This window comes from Natator depressus, chromosome 1, assembly GCF_965152275.1.
Source record: "Natator depressus isolate rNatDep1 chromosome 1, rNatDep2.hap1, whole genome shotgun sequence".
NCBI lineage: Eukaryota > Metazoa > Chordata > Testudines > Cheloniidae > Natator > Natator depressus.
In genome coordinates, this window is record NC_134234.1 from 135,041,461 (window position 1) to 135,061,760 (window position 20,300).

The 20,300-nt window shown below is 40.8% G+C and overlaps 1 protein-coding gene across 2 annotated transcripts; it reads right to left on the bottom strand.

Moving 5' to 3' along the window:
* Nucleotides 1-470: 470 nt before the first annotated feature.
* On the bottom strand, nucleotides 471-19,003 carry PIGA (phosphatidylinositol glycan anchor biosynthesis class A). Of its 2 annotated transcripts, XM_074967250.1 has the most exons (9): nucleotides 18,890-19,003; nucleotides 17,512-17,726; nucleotides 15,023-15,430; nucleotides 14,629-14,800; nucleotides 13,575-13,638; nucleotides 11,245-11,377; nucleotides 7,610-7,742; nucleotides 5,856-6,062; nucleotides 471-3,497 (listed from the first exon to the last, which is right to left on the bottom strand). In XM_074967250.1, exons 3-9 carry the CDS (start codon nucleotides 15,358-15,360, stop codon nucleotides 3,234-3,236), a joined length of 1,311 nt encoding a protein of 436 aa, XP_074823351.1. In that variant the 5' UTR covers nucleotides 15,361-15,430; nucleotides 17,512-17,726; nucleotides 18,890-19,003; the 3' UTR covers nucleotides 471-3,233. The 2 variants fall into 2 exon arrangements, with proteins under 2 accessions (XP_074823351.1, XP_074823358.1); XM_074967257.1 differs by lacking the exons at nucleotides 15,023-15,430; nucleotides 17,512-17,726; nucleotides 18,890-19,003 and having other exon boundaries at nucleotides 13,575-13,641; nucleotides 14,646-14,770.
* Nucleotides 19,004-20,300: the final 1,297 nt, after the last annotated feature.

The following is a 20,300-nucleotide window of genomic DNA, read 5'->3' on the forward strand; positions in this document are numbered from 1 at the left end:
AAAAAAGTATTATTTGTTTACCATTATACTAGCATTTACCCATGAACTCTGTATGGCTTTCTGTACTTTGTTCCTCAAGTATTCCATGCCTCTGTCAGTCCCACGAATATGCTATTCAATAGCTCTCTTCCGCCTCTCCTTTTCCCACTGCTGTCTTCTGAATCACTCGCTGACTGTGAAAGGAGTGACACTAACCTGAGCACTTTACTCATCTAACTTGTATGCTTGTCCAGTGCAGGTACTCCATAGGGAAGGTACTGTGACCAGATAAATGACTTGGTAAAGGACTTAAAAAGGAGGCTTTGGTTAAAGGAGTGGAACTGGTGTGTGTGCGTGTGTCTGAATGGGGCTCCTATGACTGGTATGGCAGGGAACCCCCATTTCTTATAGCTCACCTTAACCCTCATTCGAGCAGGGGGAAGAGATGGTAAAGTCCCATCAATGGGTTGACTGGGGGTCCTGGATGGAAGAAAAAAAAAAAAAAGTGGAGCTAGAGGAAGTCCCCAGGTAGATACTGAATGAATATGGGGTTATCTTCACTGTACACTTTTATCTGCTGGGTAGTCACAGACATCTAATAATAAAGTTGCAGCCTAATTAAAACCATATCAAGTGTCTCTTGTCCCTCTTTTGGTATAGCTCGACAATGACTCCATCCTGCCCACTTTTACTCATCTTATTTGCACACTGCAATTTTAGGCCCCAGATCTGCAAACATTTATGTATATGAGTAACTTTATGTAGGAGAGTAATCCTACTGAGTTCAGTGGGACTATTCATGGATACGTTGACGGGGTCAAGGTGTCAAGTGTTTGAAAAGAGGAAATGAGCAGAGGGATCTATGGATATATAACTATAGAGCAAACTAAGGATATTATAAACTACACTGTTTGAGATACAGTACATTTGTAGTTAAGCCAGTCAGATTAAACTTCATTTGCAACACACCAAAACCCTTTTCTTTTTTACATCATTTACCATAGAAAGTTCTATTTACAATGATAGAATAGTAAGCAGTAGCATCAGTGCAGTAAGTTTCCATCTATGTTGCTAGTGTCTGGGTATGCATGTTATAACTAAAGGTGCTTTATTGCAAGGTACAGAAGACTTAGTTAACCTGTAAAATTATACAAGACTATAAGAAGGCCTTCCAGTATTAGTCAGAAGAGTGTAATACTCTGGCACAAGAAAGAATATTATATATAGTTCTCCTTCTACTCCACATTTGAGTTTTGTATGATTTATGAGTTCGGTACGCTTTACATGAGTTCCATTATGCTTTCGGCAATCAAAACAGAAAAGTTCCAAAAGAAAACTGAAATCAACATAGCATTTCAAAAATACTTATTGTAAAATTAAGCTGAAATCGTATCAGTGATTTTTTAGAAATTCTTTTACAAAAAATAAATAATGCACCAGATTTTAAAAATTATGAAATTCTCAGTGAAGTGTTACCTACAACTCTACCCACTTTATCAATCTCTATAGTACTACTATATTTAATCTCTACTTTTTTCTTAACATTTAAAAAAATGTTCAACTGTATACTATATGTTAAATATCTAGAGCTGAGCATTTTTTCTAACAGAAGAAACTAAATCTTAGACTTTGTAAACAGTGTCTCACATAATCCCATCAGTGCTTCATTAAAACTGTTAAACAGATTTAGTAAAACAATAAAATAAAATAATAATAAATAATAATAATAATGTTATCACCTTTGCACCCCAATACATCAAAATAAACTTAAATTTTACAAGATGTTTGTACAAAACTGACTGGTTGCATGTTTTAAGTTATCCTGCAAAGTTCTGAAAACATAACCTTGCATATTGCACATCCAGAATACAATTACATCATTGGGCGTTTCATTATGCACAGGTTCGTTAAACCCTTTCAGTTTAAAACAATGGAAGGGCAAGACATTAATCCAGTGCATACAACAGATAACACCTTGTGAGAGTTGCTTTACAGGAATGTGAAATATCATCTCTTCTCTTCTTATAGTGTTCAAAGTTGTTTTCTGATTGATATAGGTGTAGACTACTTAGATTAGGGCTAGAGAACCAATAACTGCAAGGGACCACATTTCTCACCTCACAGGGAGTATGCAAATCTATTGGCCAGATCCATTAACTTTTTCCAGAAAAAAAGATTTAACTTGCTGGATTCATTTAAGAATATCTTTGGTGCAGTCTAGGTGGCATGACAACTGTTTAACATTTTCTCTTCTGAAGATGAAGTCAAATACAACTGATGTCATAAATGAAAAACATTGGTAGTCTTTGTCTAGCCCTTAGTGGACATTTATCTACATCTCTCACAAAAACAGAAGTTACCATACATTTTGGCACGGTCTACTGGAGAAGTTGGCAGGCCTGAGCTATTCTTGGAAGCTTGTGCCTTTTCATTATGCTGGTTTCTAAAAATAATATAATTCCCTCAATTCCACAAGTACTTTAAACAAACAAAACAAAATGTTACGTTTACATGTAAGAGTGAATAGGCAGTATTTAGCAATTCCTAAAATATCAAAAAAAATTCTATAATGGAGTTTTGATAGATCAGAGAGATACTGATCACATTTAGGCAGAACATTGAAGAACCCTTTCAAAATTAATTTTGTGCAGCCAGAAGTGTCTGTCTAGGGGACACAGTTGGTAGGACAAGAGCTGGCTAGCAGTACATCAAATGTTGAAAGTCTACATGGGGTAATGTGCTTGTTTTTATAGAAGTCATTTCACATATCACTTTTTGATGGATTGGGTAGGTATTTTTATTTTGCCAATTCTTCACAAGTCTCCAATAAATCAATACAAATATCTGGAGTTGGCAAAAACCATCTAAAGCTAGTTAATTTTGTGTTTTGGCACCCTGGGTGCCATGAAAAATCCATGCTTATTCTCTGTGTAATACACTAGTGGCAGATGAAATCTAGTATTCTTGTCTCTCTGAAGGTAGTTTTACACCTGAGCTGTGCATATTACCACTTTCCTCCCTACTTTAAGTAAGTGGAAAAGAACTATGTCCATAAACTGCATATGTTTAAGTCTTTCCCCAAAACTAATTGGCACAATCCTAACTTGAGGTAGCACATTGTACCAAGTTTCTTTCCGACAATTTAGGAAAGCTTTTAAAAGTTTAAAAACAATGTCTCTTTGTGGAATTAATTCTATCAGCAAATACTAAAACCTTTTAGAGAGCAATGCCCTTCCTCCCCACTTAAAACATTTTTAACAGTCTGGAATCTCTTCTTTCTCGCTTCCTTTTTTACTAGGAAAATACTGTTGAGTCCATGCTCCACTAGGACCTGTGGCATCTACTGCAACATCAATAATAGAATCTGGAGTCATCCATCTCAGAAATACCAGGAAAAGGAAGCTTAATACAGCAAAAAGAGCAAAAATACACCCAGTCACTGAGCCACAGTGAGATATTAGTCTGTCAAGCCGCTTGTCCATTGGTAATACCACTTCATCTGCAACTCTGTCATACACCTGAAAGGAGGGGAATGAGGAAAGAGTTAAATTTTGCAGAGTCACCTTTCTGATGTATTATCTCTGAAGATTAGGCAAAACTGTGTTTTACTACATACTGCACATAATAATGACCCTCTTCCGAACTTAGATGGGAATGTCCAACAAAAAAATCGTTTCTTACATATAAAAAAGACTGTCTAGTTTTTTTTTCAGAAAAAGATCAATGAGAATAACCAAAGAGGTAGAAAAACTTCCACGGGAAGACAGATTTTAAAGACTGGAACATTATTGTGTGTAACTTGATAATAAATGGCACAGAGGAGAGAAAGGCTCAATAGTAATGCATGATCTCTCATAATACAAAAACAAGGGGATACTCAAACAGAAAGGCAGCAATTTTAAAACTGATGAAAAGGAAATACTTTTTCCAACTTAATTAAACTAGCTTGCAGAACTCATCACCACAAGAGATCACTAAGGGCAAGAGCTAAGTGGAATTCAAAAAGGATCAGACACTTTGCTATTTAACAAGGATTTCCAGTTAGAAAAAACTAACTTTCCATGAAAGTCTACCAATCCAGACTCAAACTCTATTCACTCACCCTTCAACATGATAAATAATGAAAAGATTATTACTTTCCCTGCCCACAAAAATATGTGGGAATGCTGAACACTGCAAGTCTGTTTTATCAGAAATTCTATTTGTCTTTATGAGAGGAAGTCTGAAGCTCTTTTGCTATACTTACATTAAAGGTAAAGGGGGTGTGCGTGTGTGTGTAGATGTAAAATTAGAAGCCTATACACACACACACTCTCACCACAGGAACAAACCATAGTGATTTAACTACCTGATTTGCAGCAGAAAGACTCTTTGTTCATCCATGCAAATCAGGTAGGGCTGTCTAAATTCTAATCTTTGTACCTGCAGCTAGTGAGTAAGTAGGAATGGGGGACACTCTACAGCTTTCTTGATAAAAAATAACTTTGTAAGAGTTCCTAATACAATAATAGAATAGGCTTGAAAATATATAAGTGACTTAACTTTCTTTGTAATGAGTACTATTATTCAAAATGCTGTTTAAAGAATGATGCTATACTGAAAGGGCAGCACTATAAATACCTACACCATACAGATAATGGAAGTTTTCAAATAGCCCAAAAGCCATATCTTTGAAAACCTGATGCAACTATCATGTGCCAGTTATTTCAGAGATAAAGTGAAGTTAGTTCTGCAAATAACGAGTATTGTTTCATGGTTGAAAAATGGGACTCTTCTACTCATCCCAACATTTTCCTAGTTTGTTTAGAATCGAGTTTCTTTTAGCTCGTCCCTAAAAACTAAACCAAACTAACCTCTGTAATTTTTTTTTTTTTAAGGTTACATACAACCCATTTACTCTCCTATTCCATTATTGATTATTGATTAAATGACTACATTCTTACAGGAGCTGCAACCTGAGTGTTCCTTGTGAACCAACATAACACATGTGAAGAGTAATGCTGACATCAACGGCAATACTGGAGCAATGTGCAATAAGAATGTTTCAGCACGACAAGGTATTCTTAAAGCGCAAGTTAAAACAGTCAAAATAATAAAGTTTAAAAAGAAATGGATAGAGAAATACAATTCACAATCTTATCGTTGTGTTTGTTTTTTTAAATATCCTTATTCTATAGGACACTGATAAAACCAAGCTGACAAAAAGTTGCATGTTATTTTATTTCTTGCTAAACCCTTAGAGGCCAAAATCAATTTTTCTAGAAGTGTCAGCTGGAGGTGTTCGCTGCAACAAGTTATAACTGTCATCTATAACAGGTAAAGTTTGTCACTAATGTAAAAAAAGTACTAACATGTAAAGTACAGTTCTAAGTGGCTGTGAAAACATGGCAACTTCTTACTCAACATATCCTTAACTTGTGTGTGTTCAATTGTATCTGAAGATGTTAAGATCTTATTTTAGTCACGAAGTTTTACTTCTGTTAGTCTGGCAGAGCCAACAGAGACAGACAGATTCTATTCCTTCTTGTGCATCAGACTTGTTCAGTACCTTTTCAAATTCTAAGGTCAAGCAGTTACATGTGCACAAACCAACTGAAAACAATGGGGTTGCACAGATGTAACTGAGGACATTATCGGCACTTCTGGATCTTTATTGATGGTAACGGTGCATGACAAGGAAAGAATCCAGTTTGGTTTTCTAGTGGTACTTTGAATTTACAGGGCTAGTAATTGGAGAAAATATTCACATTTTACTTGTTAAACCATGCACATTTGATATGGATATCACTGAAATAACACACAGACTCTCACAACGCTACCTGTGGAGAGTCACTTTTCAGAGTAAAAATCACACTTTAAGACAGAGGTCTACCTACTTTTGCAGTTCTCTCTGCGACATTTCTCCATGTATAGAATGTCTTTACTTTGTTATGGATAGTTTCTGGGGTTGGTAGTGTTCCTGACCTGATCTGGACAACAGCTTTTTCCAGACCATCACACAGAGATTTCACTGAGGGCTCACATAAGATGATAAGATTTTCTGGTAGCACCTCAGGGATTCCACCAACTCTTGTACTCACAACCTTTGGAGGCAACAAAAAAACAATTCAGCAGTATGCATGCTGTATAACATAATTCACTAAAATACAGTTATACTGGTAATAAGGCAAAATTGCTCAACAGGAGTACTTTAGATCAAAACAAAAGGATCCAACCTTGCAGGTGCCTTCCAGGCACATCAAATGACTTCAAAAAGAGTTTCATCTGCATGACAACTGTAGGTCTGGGCCCTAGAAGTGGTGTTAGTGCAGTAGCTTAGCTGTGGGATGTTCAGAATCAATATTTGGATATCAAAGGGACCTCACATACAGAAGCAGAAAGGACTATGTACAACAGAATTTTTCAAAGAAGGGAAGTATGTTTCCTAAAGGTGCTTGTCACAATACTCAAATGATTATGTATAATCAGGCTTGGATTCCCTCCCAACTGCCTCTTTCGTGGCCCCCTCACCCCGACCATCCCCAAGGGAAAAAGGCCAGTAGGCTAATTTGGGGTGGGAGTGGGGGGTGTTTTATCTCCCACACAGTTTCGAGCTTCTGCGTTACTAACATTTACAAGAACATAACATATTTGAAAGTTTTGGAATACTAATTTTAATCTAAAATCAAAAACAAAAAACTTTTTTTTTTAAAAGGAAGTAAGCAGAACACAGACTCGTCAGGTCTATTATTATTAAGCAATAATAAAAAAGTTTAGAACTCATGCCAAGCAGCAAGTGGAAAAGGGAATGGGTACTGGGACTAGTGACTGGAGAGAGGGGTGAGGCTAGCAGGCAGAATCTACCATCATGGATCTCTGGAAAGGGTTCCAGTACCCATCATTTAAATTTCTCTATGCCCAAGACAGCCTCTATATTTAAAAAGTTACTTAGGAATGGAATCTCTGACAGTATTGACTCTGCTCAGTTGCTATTTTAACCCTTACAGCAGTAACATGGATTCATAACACTCACAAAAGTATAGAAGCCAGCAAGGGATTCCACCAAGAACATCCCAGTCTTTGATCTCTTTCCCTCTTTCCTCCTTATGTGAAATCTCTACAGAGAGTAAATACTTCCTCAGCTGACTTAAGAAATGGATATCAGATCTTGAGTCAGCCAAAGAACAGTGATAAGAACAATGGCTCACTCAAAGCTATGTGAATTAACCAAAGGTCAGTCATATTCACCAAACATTTTTCTTCAAATACCTATTGCTGATGGAAGGTAGAGGCAAAAGGTCTAGCAGATATAGTTGTCCATGGACAGAGAGTTAACTGGCCAAAACACTTTCAAAAATACATACAGAACAGCATTTTGAAGAGGCAGCTTGGTTAGTTCAGAGAACAGGGAATTAAGAGACCTGTATGCTATTCCCAACTCTGTATGAACTTCCTTTGGGAGCGAAGCAAATCAGTTAACCTCTCTTTGTCTCAATTTCCAGAGGATGTGTAAATGTGGATTAATATTTGCCCACCTTGGTAGACTGCTTATAGATCCTCCAGTGAAATGCACTGTAATAAGCATATATTATGAAAATAAGCATTGTAAAAATATGTATGCATGCATTCTATACAGCAAAGATTCTTTTACCTGTAAACCACAACTGGCTGCTTCCACAATTGCCATACAAAAGGCTTCAGTGAGAGAAGTATTGAGAAAAATGTGTCCCTGGACCAAGACATTTCTAACATCCTGGTGTTCCAAAGCCCCTAAAAGACGCACTCTGCACATTGTTAAAGAAAAAGATAAACAATGGTTTCACATACTGTAATAATGCTAGAAAACATTACACAAATATTTTGGAACATACAGTTTATAGCGTATACATAGTACTGTATTAAAGCAGTGTGGACACTATCTTATTCCAATTTCTTTAAACTTTGATTAAAAAATTAAGCCTCCGTATTTAGCTTGAAAAGAAAAACCAAACTGTTTGAAAAACTGAGTTTTTATGGCAATTGCCTTTAAAATATTTCTACCACGTTTAAGAAGCGAAGATTGTGTTATTTGGTTAGTATTCCAAATTTACCAGTCTCCCATGTTCAAACAAGTGCAGCAAACAGGGAAGTTCTGCAGGGAGAGTGTGAGGCTCTCTTTCTAGGTATGTTTCTACATTCAATACCATGCAGTGGTAAAGTGAAATGGTAAAAATGGTAAATGGACCAGCAATGGAAAAGTGGCTGTGACCTGCAACAGATGTGCCATGTTTTCTTTCCTGCCTGAAGCAAGAAAGACTTTGTCTGAGGTGGAAGTTAGTGGTTGTGCTGGAAGATAAGATACATGGTTTGAAAGAATAGGTATTGACACTGCATATCTGAGAGGCTGCGTGCCTGGACAACCAGACTCTGAAAGCATCACCATCCCAGGTTCAAGAAGGATTTGGTGACCAAGGAACCAGAAAGAGCAGAAACCAGACAGTATTGGCAGCTCATAACCACAAGAGGGCAAGAGAACAAAGTGGCATTCTACACAGCTGGAGGAAAAAGAAAATGGACAGACTGTGATCAGTCAAGCAAGGACCACAAGGAATTCCATACAGCTAGAAATAGCCAATCATAACCAGATTCTTCGCATGGACATGGTAAAAAGTGTGTCTGAAGATCCAGCAAGTAAAATGGAATGGAGAGCATACAGGACATACCTGAGAATGGCTGCTCACCCCAACCCATAAGAAAATCCCCCATGCTCACAAAGATCTCCATATGTGCAAAGAAGACAGATGATCTTTGCCAGGGATTCTGTGCTACAGAATGGAAAGAACATTCCGCAAGAGACAGGCAGACAACAGGATGGTGTGCAGTCTTCCCAGAGCCAAGACACAAGATGTGACAGCAAGATTAGATAGGTTTCTGCAGTTGACAGGCAAGACTCCACTAGCGATGGTGCATATCTACGCTAATTACACTGCTTCATGTGACAACTCAGATTGTAAATGACTTTAGAGAACTTAGAAAGGTGCCGAAGGTGAGGAAGGAAGTCCTCTGAGTGAAGGAAGACAGCAAACAAAAGATTCTGGAAGCAAAGCACTGGCTAGGTAAGCGGCATAAAGTACAGGTTTTTGGCTTTGTGGAAGCTGGATCACCTTCTATGGGGAGAGGGGGCCATGCAATTTGGATGGTCGCCATCTTCTAGGGGACTGGCTGGCTAGACTAGTCAGGAAGATGTTAAACTAATAACAAAAAGGTAGGGTGAAAAGGGAGAACAAATGACAACTCATTTAGCACAAAATCAAGATGTCAAGATTAAAACTGATCAAAGTAAATGCGGAGAAGAAATACAATCATTACCTATACATGAATGCTAGGAACTTAGGTAATAAGCAAGAGGAATTGGAAGTTATCATTTATGAGCATAAAGTTGACCTAGTTGGTATTATTGAAACCTGGTAGGAAGAGCTACATAATTGAAATGTTAAAATCCCTAGTTATAATGTACTCGGGAAAGATCATGTGGGCAAGAGAGGAGGGAGGATTTTTCTTCCTAAAAGATATGCTCTACACAGCTACTGGACCTGACGCAGGAATTAATTCAGGGGAAGTTCAATGGCCTGTGTTACGCAGAAGGCCAGAATACATGAGTCACATGCCTTTCTAGGCATTATAAAAGAATAATCTATGAGACTATAAAAATTGTGTCCCACATTAAATGCAAAACAGGAAACACTTTGAAAATATTTCTCTGAAAGTTATAAAATCACACTAAAGAAATCAAAATGGCTTCTTCTGGGTAATTATCAGACAGATATTTGAAGTCTGTCATACATAACAGGGATATACACATCTCTAGTAAGAGTATTTAGGAAAGCATGTCCTGCACATGTACAGTAGATTTAAAAAGAGAAACAAAATACTTATTGCTTTTTCATATCCGTTGGCCAAACAGTAACTTTTGAACACAACATCTAATTAATTCCAAAATTTCAGGGAATGTTCTAGGCATCAATGGGAGGAACCCTTTAGATTTGGGGGGGGGGGGGGGGGGGGGGAAGATAGGAAAACCAGAAGGGAGACATGTTGACACCCTGAATTATTTCTCCCTCAGAGAGAAAAGGAATAAAGGGGGGAGGGAGGGCACTCACAGAACCCCTGGCATGGGAATGGTGGACCCAGGTAGGACAGAGGGCGCACAGAGCCCCAGCCATGACGGAAGCTGTGCCAGGTTGTAAGGAGTCCCCTGCCCCGAGGGAGGGCATGGTGGGGAGGGGAGAGAAAAAGTTGAAGGGAGGCCCTGAAAGAGGTGGATGGATGGTGGCACACAGGGAGCTGTGGGGAGAGGGTTGGAGGAATGAAAGGAGCCTTTGTGGGTTTAGCTCACTGCACACCCAGAAACAATGAACTGTGCAACCCTCTAGTGTAGTTTTCATATAGAGAGAGAGAGGCTTTTTTTTAAACACACTAAATTTTTGGCTGGAAAACGAAAAGATACTTTTAGTTTTTCGAGTGTGTAAATTTGAATATACCAAAACATCAGTTGTGAGTGCAGTGTAAATAATTAAGTAGAAAACAATATCTTAATTCAGTGAGGATTTCATTTCTGTTTGTTTTATAAAAGGACACAGATAGAAAAACAATTTCAGGGATTTTTGCACTATTGCTTGGTATTATATGCAGAAACAATGAACCAGCAACCCATACTGTTGTCTAATAGAAAAACAAGCTCCGCTCGCCCCCCCCCCCCAAAAAAGGAGCCAACTCACACCAATATTTGCTATGGAAACAGATCCTACTTCTATCATTTTATTACAAGAGCGCCAATCAGGTACCCACTGTGTTTGTGTGTACAATGCCAAGCAGATAGTCACTGCTCCATAGAGCCTACAATCAAAGTATAAAATGAGAGAACAGGTGGATACACAGATGGGGGAAGCACAATAAAACAGTACTGGTCAGCTTGATAAGCAGCAGTCACAGCAAACCAGCTGCCTAATCACTGACAACTTACTGCACTGTATGATACTGCGTGTCACGGCTAGGACTCTAACATGCTGATCATGCAACTGGATTTGTGTGGACAAATCTTTATGCCTGTGCAGAGTCCCACTGAACTCACTGGGGCTTGGCACAGATCTGCCTGCACAAACCAACTTGCAGAATCAGGGTGTAAGTTTGCAAAAGCCTGCTTATTGCCTTGTTTTATCTGTCTCAACCCACTTCCCTCCACCCCCTCATTGTTTCACCATATTCCTTTTTATATTTACATTGTAACCACAAACACACAGAACAAACCTGTCATGTAGTTGGTATCTTTCCCGTACCTCTTCCAAAACGATTCGCTTTGGTCCTTCTCCTCCAACTAAGAAATGTAAATCTGGATATTTCTGACAAAGTTCAGGAATTATACCACTAAGCAGATCTATACCTAAAAATAGGACATGTAGAGCAGTTATGATTGTGTTTGAGTGTTTAGAGCGTATCTTTCTGATTCCATCCATTCCTATAACACTATTCACATGTGTCAAAATCAGAGGTCTCTGAAAGATGGTTCTATCACTGGCTACTAAAATATCAAAACTGATGAACTAGCAGAATGAACTAGCAGAATGCAAGAGTGTAAGAAGTGTTTAAATTACACAGCCTCTTTGCTTTGCACTAAAAAAAAAAGACATTCCTTGTCAAAGAAGATTTAAAAAAAAAAAAAAAGATCTAAAGCAAATGTAGGGCCTCAAACTAAACTGGCATTATTTTAAGCATATAACCATTTTTAACTTTACACAAAATTACTGCACAAGGAATCAAAACTCCAAGTGCCACAACTGAGATATTCACACAGCTAAAAAGCAAATGACAAAGACTCAATCCTGCAACTCTAGTCACATGAGGAGACCCAATGAAGGCAATTGGTGAGACTGTCACTCCAGTTCCAACCTCTTTTACCAGTAAAGGGACCCTAAAAGCCCTAGTTCTGGTCAGGTGAGAACTCCCTTGGTGCAGAAACTGAGGAGGACAGCCGCAGGCTTTCCTATGAGGACCCCCTGGCAAGTCCTGGTATAAGGTGGATGGCTGGAGACGAGAAGGACATATCACGGGCAGGACCTAAGCATGCAATGTTGTGGAGATTCTGGACAGCCCAGGATATGACCGAACTGAACTAGTTTATAAAGTAAGTACTGGACCCCAAATCAACTAGCAAAAAAAACCCAAAAGAAGAAATAAAGAATGAAACTAAAACTACACAGTTTTATTATTCTAATGTTTTAATTAACATTAAGTTAAAATTGGTCATAGGGATATGATATTTTAAAAAAGACTCAGTACTTAAATTTAGAGACAGGTGATTTACATTAAAACAGTATCTCAGTCCAAATTGTATGCCCTACACCTGTGATCTGACTGAGTCACGCCTCTATGAAGCCATGGTGAGGGTGAGACCAAACTAGTACAGAGGCACAGGAAATCCACATGAACGTCCCTGGCTTCCCAAGGACCCCCAGTTTTAGCTAACGGCCCTGTGCCATTTTCTGCAAGGGAGGGGAACAAATCCTGATAAGGTGGCAATTGGAGGAATTTCAGGAGGGAATCCTTATGGAGCAAATCTCCACAAGTCCCTCCCACAACAGGTTTGCTTTTGTTATTTTTTAAAAAGAAGGAAAGGAACTAAGCCATTAATATCACACTGAATGCTTGTGATGGCCATATTGTTTTAATGGCTAGAATAGTGCCTCATATTGTTCCTTCCCCCACCTTCCAACAGAAAAAATTCATGGTAGCAGTAAAAATATTTATGAATTCCATGCATCTGATGAAGTGAGCTGTAGCTCACGAAAGCTTATGCTCAGATAAATTTGTTAGTCTCTAAGGTGCCACAAGTCCTCCTTTTCTTTTTGCAGATACAGACTAACAGGGCTGCTACATTGAAACCTGTCATTAAGACAATATTTTTCATTTATTTTCATTTAACTGTTTTTAGTTATATGTATGTATATTAGTCTAAATGATAAAAAGTGAGTGATCCGAATATTAAGAGTTACTCAGCAACACTACTGATATTCCAATATCCTGTATTTTATATAGCATTTGTAAAACCTGAACTAAAAATTTAGAACCTTCAGATTTAATATCAAGACATTTCTTCCTTTTTTTCTACAATTATAATAAACAAAAGCAATTGAAAACAAAGACCTATGATAAACATTAAAATAGTGTTGAAGAGCAGAAATTAAGGGCATACTGTCAAATAAAAATTATGTAGTAAACAGATTTCTTTACCTCTGTTACCAGCCCCACCTACGCTTACGGAAAGTGAAAAAAATGAAAATTTTCACAGTTTAGGTCAGTGATGCTCAGACCTCAGTGGTTCAGGAACCAAATTAGCAATCAACATTACTCAAGAGAGCTAATGTGAATTCACTGTTTCTTTTACTATAATAATATATATTTATATTTAGTTTTATATATATTATTCTCACAGCAAAATGACTGACCATTATTATTTTTATCAACTACAATTGGTTAATAACATAGCAGAAGCATCCTGATTGGTTAATAATTAAGTAACACAGTGTTTTAATATCATGTGCTGCAAAGAACTGCAAGAGACACATCAAAAAGCCACTTACAGCTCGTGAGCCTCAGTCTGAGTATCACTGGTTTATATTCTTTGTTTACTTCTTCCATTTCTACCTACTGGGGCAATGAAAATCAAATGAGTCAATTTTCACTTATTAAACAGCTTCACTTTCAGGTTTTTAAGATTACAATGCTTATTTGCTTAAATATCAGCTCATTGCTACAATTAAAGAGGAAAAAGTGGAAACTTTTTTTTTTTTTTAAACTGGTCAGGATTTGTTATAGGAGTGGGACCTAAGTAGTTTCATACAATTATTTATTTTTCTATTTAAAAAGGGACATTGTCAGGATAAACACACATTTACTATGTGCAGGGACAGCACTGTGCCTGCCAGGAGCTCCACTGACTTCAATGGGGTTCTGTGTGAGTGCAGCAAGGTGCTCATTTCCACTGACTGTAGAAATGGGACCTTACTGTAGAGTCTTTACAAGACCAAAATTTAAATAAATCTGACCAAAGTGTACACATATTCAAAATCTAAGACCAAAGAATTTTTTAAAAAAACAGTGGACGTAGGTTTAATTTTTCTTTTAACAAGAACATTCCCCTGTACCCCAGTACCAGCCTCCCACAGAAGTCTGGCTTGGCTGGATTTGCTGCAGGAAGGCATGGAGACAGGTGTTGAAAGCCCAGTCTCGGGGTCTTAAAGGCCACGGACCTCCCCTGTGGAACTGTGTGGGTCTTTGGGGCACACTACATAGGTCACTCCCAGGGGACTGGAGACAGGCTGGGGGCATAGCACAGACCCTGTGACTCCATGACAGCTGCTGAGTACCCTGTCACTTGGTGACTCACAGGATTGGCTGTTCAGGGCCAGCTTCTGTTCCAATGAAGTCAATAAGAGTTAAGCCCCTTAGGATCAGGCCCTTAGACTTAATACATGGAAGTGGAAAGAGGGAAATGAGTGAAACAACTGTTTCAGATTAAATGCATTATCAATTGGTCACAGATATGGTGTCTGTATTCAGTTGCTTAAACACTGAACATTTCTTACCACCCATTTAAAAAAAAAAAAGAAAAAAATTATTTGAAAAGCAACTTACAGTTTGGACCTCATTACCTTTTCTGTAAACAAGCCTGCTGACAACAACAACTGTTATCGTACTATCATCCCTCCTACTTGGGTCTGGAGTGAAGTCGGTGGGATCAACAGCATTAGGGATGACAGATACGATCTCGGGATTCAGTGCTGCTCTTAGTACAGTGTTTTCCTTGCTAGTGTAAGAGACACAAATGATGTGGTTTGTATCACACAGTGAAACAGTTAGAAGTTTGTTTGTAAGCACTGAACTGACATCAGCAAATCCAAAGAGAGAATGGTCTGTAAAAACTGTCTGTAGTCCCATTGTCTTGGCATGGAAAAGTGCATCATGAGCCATGGAAGAAAATGAACTATGGGAATGGACTATGGTGACTCTCTCCCGCACAAATATGTACCTGAGCAGAGGCAGACTGTGGAAGAGCGTTGTTGCTGTAGACTGATTGTACATGACCTTCAAAGGCAAATAATAAACTTTCAGACCATTGGCGAGGTAACGAATGCCTTTTCGGTTTCCATAAGCATGGGTGACAATTATAACTTTGTGCCCTCTTTCAATCAGGCAATGTGACAGCTGGTAGATGTGACTTTCCACTCCTCCCATATTTGGATAAAAAAAATCAGACACCATGCATATACTATGTGTTCGAATTCCAGTTGCTAGGGCTTTTACACAGTTAATGGAGGAAGCTGGAGAGAGAGTGTGTCCATGGCCTCCTATTCTTCTGCAAGCCATACTTAGAAAAAGTTCAGAAATCAGTCCTTCTGGTAGCCAGCCAGTTTGTAGATTTGGGCCTGCTCATTACCTAAGATGGTGAAAAAAAATATTTATTGACAAATAAGCAAAGAAGCAAGGCTTAAGACTATCACTTCTACTCGGAGCTTCATGCTACAGCAATATAAGCATTTTAGTTTCCGCAGGGCTGGTGCTAGCTTTTGGGGAGCTCTATGCCACCCACTTATGATAGAACCCACCCTCCTTCCCAGCCACATCCTACCTTTGGTAACTACCTCCCTCATGAATTTGTGAGGCTCCATGGCCTCTTGTGATTCTGTCTCCTCATCCCATGAACCACCAAGCAAGAAGCTAGAGGTGTTCTTTGGCTCTGAGTGGCAGGAAGACAGAACCCCTGATCTCTTCTGCAGTTTTCTGTGACCAAACAGGACATTGGATAGGGAATTGGGGATGATACCAGGCTGATGGGCCACTTACATAGTTGCCACAAAACTCTGCTTAGGAATAAAAGCTCAAGAACTATATGCAATATTGTAGTACTGAATTACCATGTCATACCAACAGAGCACTTACCAATGTGCCTTAGACACGGTTAATAAAAGACCAATAAAAGTGCTTAATTTTATAAAAGCCACTATTACAGTAACAACATGTTCCACATTCTTTTAAGCAATAATACATCTTAAAAAATGTATATTGGCCTTTCATTAATATAATGCTAGTGAGTATAGTACTATATACTAGTATATATTTTACACACATAGTTACAGTCCTATTAAGAGAAGAGGATCATTATCACACCATCTTAAAGTAAAAACTCCAAAGACTCAGACTTGTCTTTTCATCTCATGTCTTGGCATTCACTCTTTACACTTTGTGTTAAGAAGAGTTCCCCCCGCCCTTGTAAGCATATGTTATCTTTTCTGTATATCAACAGTTTTTAAGCTCTTTAAGCCAGGACTTAATTATTGTAATTAAGTATTTTTTTATTGTATTGTATTGTAATTATTGTATTTTTTTTCAAAATGCAGGGATAATTACTATGATGACCATAAAAATTCTGGTCAGTTTTCTGAGTTTCTGACCCACATATTCATATCATTGGCTCCAGTCACGTAAAGGAGTCCTTGCTCATGTTACTCATTAACTTCACAGGGACTCCATACAGCGGTCCACACCTGCAGATTCCTTTGCAGGACTAAGGCTATATTTTGTACAGCCATAGGTTCTGTTTTTGCATAACAATTTTTAAAGAAATCTAACCAACATCATATGATTTTACTTCATCTGTAAAACAAAGTGAGGCAACTCCCATCTAAAACAGTTTTGAAGGCCACACAGGACCACTTGATCATCTAATCCAGTGGTTCTCAAACTGTGGTCCATGGACTAAGTCTAAGATTTCCAAAGGGGTCTGCACCTCCATTTAAAAAATTTTAGGGGTCCACAAATGAAAAAAGGTTGAAAACCACTGATCTAGTCTGGACTACTGTATCTCACAGACCACAAAACTTAATACAGCTATACCTGCATCATGCCCAATAAATTGTTTTTTTTTTTTTTACTAAAGTACATCTTCCAGACACAAGGTCCAGGTCTTGGTTTACAAATGCTGCACTTTCAATAAATGCATGCAGTGTTGTTGCAGACATGTCAGTCCCAGGATATTAGAGGGACAAGATAGATGAGATAATATATTTTATTGGACCAACTCCTGTTGGTGAGGACACAAGCTTTTGAGCTATACCACAAAACCAATGATATACTGACTACATCAATGATATTTTCATCCTCTGGACAGATGACAAACTCCCTCATAGATTGCCACCACAACTTCAACAACCACCACCTGTCCATTAAACTCTCTCTGGAACACTCCCACACTAGCATCAACTTCTTGGACACCACAATCAGCTTCAAAAGTGGAACCCTACAGACAACTAGGTACAAGAAACCTATGGATCCCCACATCTACTTTCACAGATCCAGTAACCACCCCAAACACAACAAGAAATCTGTTATCTACAGCCAGGCACTTAGGCCTGGGCTACACTGGGGGGGGGGGAGGAATCGATCTAAGATACGCAACTTCAGCTACAAGAATAGTGTAGCTGAAGTCAACATATCTTAGCTTGATTTAGAATCACTTACTTCGCACCCTCGCAGCGCGGGATCGATGGCCGCCGCTCCTCCATTGACTCCGCTTCCGCCTCTCACCGTGGTGGAGTTCTGGAGTCGACAGCAGAGCAATCGGGGATTGATTTATCGCGTCTACACTAGGCACGATAAATCGATCCCCGATAGATCGATCACTACCCGCCGATCCAGTGGGTAGTGTAGACGTGGCTGATACCACAGACTATGCTCTGAGGAGAAAGTCCGAGATACACACCTTAACGTACTCAAAAATGCCTTCACCAAACACAGACATTCCACCAGAGAAGTAGATCGCAACATTAAATGGGCTTCCCAAATCCCCTGAAAGAACCTGCTTTAATACAGAAATAAACCCTTTTCTAACTGCACACCCCTAGTTGTTACCTACCACCCCACAATGGAACCCATATGGGGTATCAGCAAACAATTACAACCCATACTCAATGGGCATCACACCCTGAAAGAAATATTTCCCAACCCCCCCTTCTGGCCTTCAAAACAACCCCAAACCTATCCAAGCTCATCATCAGAAGAAAGCTCCCCACAGACTAGATACACCAACTCAAAGCGGCACCAAACCCTGCTACTATAACAGGTGCAAAACCTGAAGACTTATCTCTACTGCTACAATGATCAATGCCCCCACAACACGCCTTTCAAAATCCATGGGTCCGACACATGCCTATCACTTGTGGTGTACCTCATCCAGTGCACTAAATGCCCCAATAGCACCTATATGGGTGAAACCAATCACTATGCTCTGAATTGAACTCACACAGGAACATGATGAAAGACCAAAACACTGTATTACCTGTTGTTGAACACCTTTCACAAAGTAATCACTCTACATCTGACTCATCAGCCCTCACCTTCAAAGGAAGCTGGCACAACACCCGCAAAAGATGAGCCTAGGAACTTAAATTCATAACTTCGCTAGACACTAAAAAATCAGGGGCTGAACGGGGGACACTGGATTTATGGTTTATTACAATAATCGGTAACCCATTACCCCCTCCTTTTTGTCCTATAACTACAGGGCCCTTAACAGGCTACTTCATGGGGAATGGTCCCTTAAAATATGCGCTACCTATGCTAAACTATCCCTTGGGCCTTGTATTTAGCTGCCACGCCCCGAGTGCCTTTCCCAGGCCTGAAGAAGCGCTCGGCTCCCTGCAGATGAAAAGCTGGTCTCTCCCACCAGCACAACCTGGTCCAACAAGAGACATTACCTCACCCACCTTGTACTTTCCTCACAGCAAAACAGGCCAGGCTTGTGCCTTCAGTGCTCGCAAAAAACATGTGGCATCGAGCCCCCCCCCCCCCCCGCCCTTATCTGCAACTTTGGAGCCCATGAATCGCTAACGTTAATGACCTTGAGCCTCTACCGCCTTGTAAGAAAATTCACCCCGCTCAGGGGGCTCTGCAGGAGGGGAACACACCGCTGCACGAGCAGCAGCCGGCCGCTGCCATGCCTGTCTGTGGGAACGGGGGGGGGGGGGGGGGGGGCTGGAACCGGGCTGCGCTTGGCGCGACGCGTAAGACACTGCCCCGGGGAGGGACAAGCCCGCCTGCGCGGGGCTGCCACACAAGGGCAGGGATCGTGGCCCGGAGCGGGCGGGGGGTTCTCAGCAGTAGCCGCCGCCGAGCAGGGCCGAGGCCGCCTGACAGGCCAGGCCTGGGGTGGGGTGGGGGGAGGCGGGGCGGGGGAGGGGGGGAGCCGCGGACAGCTCCAGCCCAAAGGAGGGAGGGGGACAGAGACACTCACGTACCTGCCGCCGGCCGGGCCCACCCCTTTCCGGGCAGGAGGGAGCGGCAGCCACTCGCCGTCCCTCCCGTCGCCTAGGCAACAGCCCCGCCCCCGCTGCTTCCCGGGGCGCCCCGCCTCAGCGCCCGAGCAGCCAACCAACGGAGCGGGCAGCTTCAAGTCACGCGGGGCAAGAGCAGCCAATGGGTTCCGTTCAGCCTTGGAACGCTGAGAGGGGAAGGGGGCGGAACGTGGCGTCCCTGGCGTTCTGAGGCGCTCAGTGCCCGGACTTCCCTTTAACCCCTTCCTCGCACTAGCGCTGGGGTTCCTGGTGCCCTCGTGCGAACGCGGGAGCACTCACCCCCGTGGCCTGCGCTCGCAGGGGTGGGTGGGTGTGTGTTTGCGGGGGCCGGGTCCTGTGATCTCCCCCGGGTTTCTGAGCCGGCCGCTGGGTGCCTCTTCAAGCTTTTCTCTGCAGCCGGGAGGGCTAGAAGCTTACTCGTCCAGACAGCTGGGATTCTCACGCACTCACCTGACTCCGGGAGCTGGGGCTCTAAGAATTGCACCATGAATGGCAAGACTCATGATAAAATCCCAAGGGATACCAACTAATGTGTGTTTTCTGATGTCCCACAGCACTCGCCCTGGAGTCAGCTGCTACGACCCAGTCCACACCGCTACTGCCACCACCACCACCTATGGCAAGGATCACTACTGCTCCTTGCCAAGAGTGCTGACCTGTGGAGTCCTTCAGGGCTCAGTCCTGTTCTTATTCAAATATTTATGTGCAAATCTTTGATCGAGATGACCTCCTGAGGTCCCTTCCAACCCAGATATTCTAAGATTGTATGACACAGGCTGCAATGCCAATATGCCTCTGACTTGCAGATATCTGTATCCTACCAGCAGAAGACACCATTGGGTCACAGATAGCGTAGCGCTTGGCTGAATGAAAACTAGCGGTCTCAAATTCAGGATCAGGGGGTAGTCGTGTTAGTCTGTATCCACAGAAAAAACAAGGAGTCCGGTGACACCTTAA

Excerpts from the sequence above, each read along its gene's own strand:
- PIGA (XM_074967250.1), bottom strand. The coding sequence starts at position 15,360 with ATGGCTTGCAGAAGAATAGGAGGCCATGGACACACTCTCTCTCCAGCT. Across the intron at positions 14,801-15,022 it reads CACAGTCTGCCTCTGCTCAG|CAAGGAAAACACTGTACTAA; the intron begins GTACATATTTGT and ends CTCTTACACTAG. Across the intron at positions 6,063-7,609 it reads CAGCCAGTTGTGGTTTACAG|GTTGTGAGTACAAGAGTTGG; the intron begins GTAAAAGAATCT and ends TTGCCTCCAAAG.